Here is a 2,017-nt window from a genome sequence, read left to right as displayed (position 1 = left end):
GCCTGGAACTGAAAATATGGATGGAGGACCTCAGTGATGAGAGAACGTGTAGCACCGAGCTAACACATATATATGGTGATAGCATCGGGGCTAACGCTAAATGGCTCAGTCTGTACTAAAATACATCTTTAAAATTTTGTTTAAAAATGATAAAAACTAAACAGCCTACAGTATTTTTACAGTCTTTATTTTACAGTTAAAATAAATGTTTATAAAGTCTAATGAGAGTCCAAACAAACATCAGGTCAGAACCAGCTGATGGAGGCAGATTCAGGTTTTTAATTTAAACCCAAACTGACCCAGTTCTGGTGTTGATCTCTGTAAAGCTAATTATAGTTCAGGTTTAATTGTATCAGTGTTTGAATGTGTTGTAGTTGTTTTATTACAAACAGATTTAACTTGTTGGTTGGGAGCTTGCAGCAGCCCCGCAGGCGGCAGATGGTGCCGTAATAAAAACCCACTGGTGTTGGAACAGAACCGTGTGACCCTGATTAGCTGAACGACACCGAGTCGTTTGGAAACCAACAAGCTGTCAGGAGCAGAGAGGGAGAATGGTTTCAGATTTGTGCTGGAACCGATCGAAGCAGAACAGACGAGAGCCTGTCGTCACGAAGAAACGACTTCTGGGCCCTGCGGAGCGAGGAGGCGACGATCGGATCTGAAGCGTCAAATCAAGTGTCCCTGTTTAACAGCAGAGCCACGGGCCCGGCTCAGAACTGAGACGGAACCACCAGGAAGAGCTCAGGGTTCAGTTTATTCTTCATTAAATCTGACACAGACTGTAAAACTCCTTCAGACCCCAGGTTTTATGGCTCGGAACAGATTCTGGTCCTGCAGGGTCTAACAGGTCCAGCATCAGGATGGTTTCTCTTTTTTTGTCTTTAAACCTAAAAGAGATGTGATGTTTTGTCCCTGCTGCTCTCTGTCTCCTCCTCAGGCCTCTCCAGCTGCTCTGGCCAAGAGTGTTTTAGCAGAAGTGCCCAACCAGGTGGTTGACTACTACAACAGCAGGGGCATCAAGCCCAAAGTGCCCAGTGAATACCAGTCTTCCAGGCCCTTCGGCCCCTGAGCCTCAGAGCCACGCGGGAAATTAATCTTTACTGTTTCTTGTTTTGTTCCTGATGCAAACACTGAAGGTGCTCCTCCCACTTTTACCATGAAACCACACGAACCTGTAGATGGTCTTCATCCTCCACCCAGACCAGCCAGGTCCTCCTGGAACACAGGACCCTGCAGGTGTCTGAGCTGGTGTCCTGATCTGAGCCGGCGTCTGCACCATCCTGGGTCCAAACAGCTCAGCCTCAGTGGGAACATCCTGGTCCTTTATTCACAGGGGCGGAGCCACCCCCAGGTGACTGACAGCTCAGCATCAATTAGCATCTAAAATAAGTTAAAACATTAACTGGATACAGTCGGAGCGTCCTGTCAGCGCAGTGACACACCACAGTCCTCATCGATACGTCTAAAAACAGATGAGTTGTAATATATAAAATTAGCTTTAAGATAACATAAAACTTTATTGATCCCACAGTGGGGAAATTTACACATTACAGCAGCTCAAAAACAGGAGAGGGTGAGATAGAAAAGAGAAAGATAAGTAAAAAAAAACACTACTCATGATATATAACAATGTACAAATACCTAGTACAGTACATAAATCAATTCAATTCAATCTAATTCAATTCAAAAATACTTTATTGATCCCAGAGGCAAATTAGGTAGCCATAGAATGGTGGCCATCTTGGATTTTATAGATTGTTCTTGGCTAATGCTACACATATTTTCAGCTGTTTGTTTAAAATATCTAAATTAGAGCCCGTTGTAAAATTAGCATTAATTGGGGTTAGCAATCAGCATGGTTCAGTGATTTAGTGACACCCCAACAAGGTTAGGCCCAAAAATATGGGCTGCCGTTTGTAAAGTTACACAGTCAAAAATTACCTCCAATATTTTTGTCTTATTTAGACTTTTATAAGAAAAAAGAACAGATTTATTTTTCAAAGTCAGTTTTTCACCA

General features: G+C 43.0%; 1 protein-coding gene across 1 annotated transcript in view; it reads left to right on the top strand.

Moving 5' to 3' along the window:
* LOC106535965 (copine-4) overlaps positions 1 to 1,581 on the top strand; it is a gene marked incomplete in the record, with an annotated part of 27,189 nt that extends 25,608 nt beyond the window's left edge. Inside the window, 1 exon segment of the mRNA XM_014033118.1 lies at positions 938 to 1,581. Within this exon segment, the coding sequence (XP_013888572.1) occupies positions 938 to 1,069 (132 nt within the window).
* Positions 1,582 to 2,017: the final 436 nt, after the last annotated feature.

Source organism: Austrofundulus limnaeus, unplaced genomic scaffold (genome assembly GCF_001266775.1).
Source record: "Austrofundulus limnaeus strain Quisiro unplaced genomic scaffold, Austrofundulus_limnaeus-1.0 Scaffold1630, whole genome shotgun sequence".
NCBI classification, from domain to species: Eukaryota; Metazoa; Chordata; class Actinopteri; order Cyprinodontiformes; family Rivulidae; genus Austrofundulus; species Austrofundulus limnaeus.
This window is presented reverse-complemented; position numbering and strand designations above follow the sequence as displayed.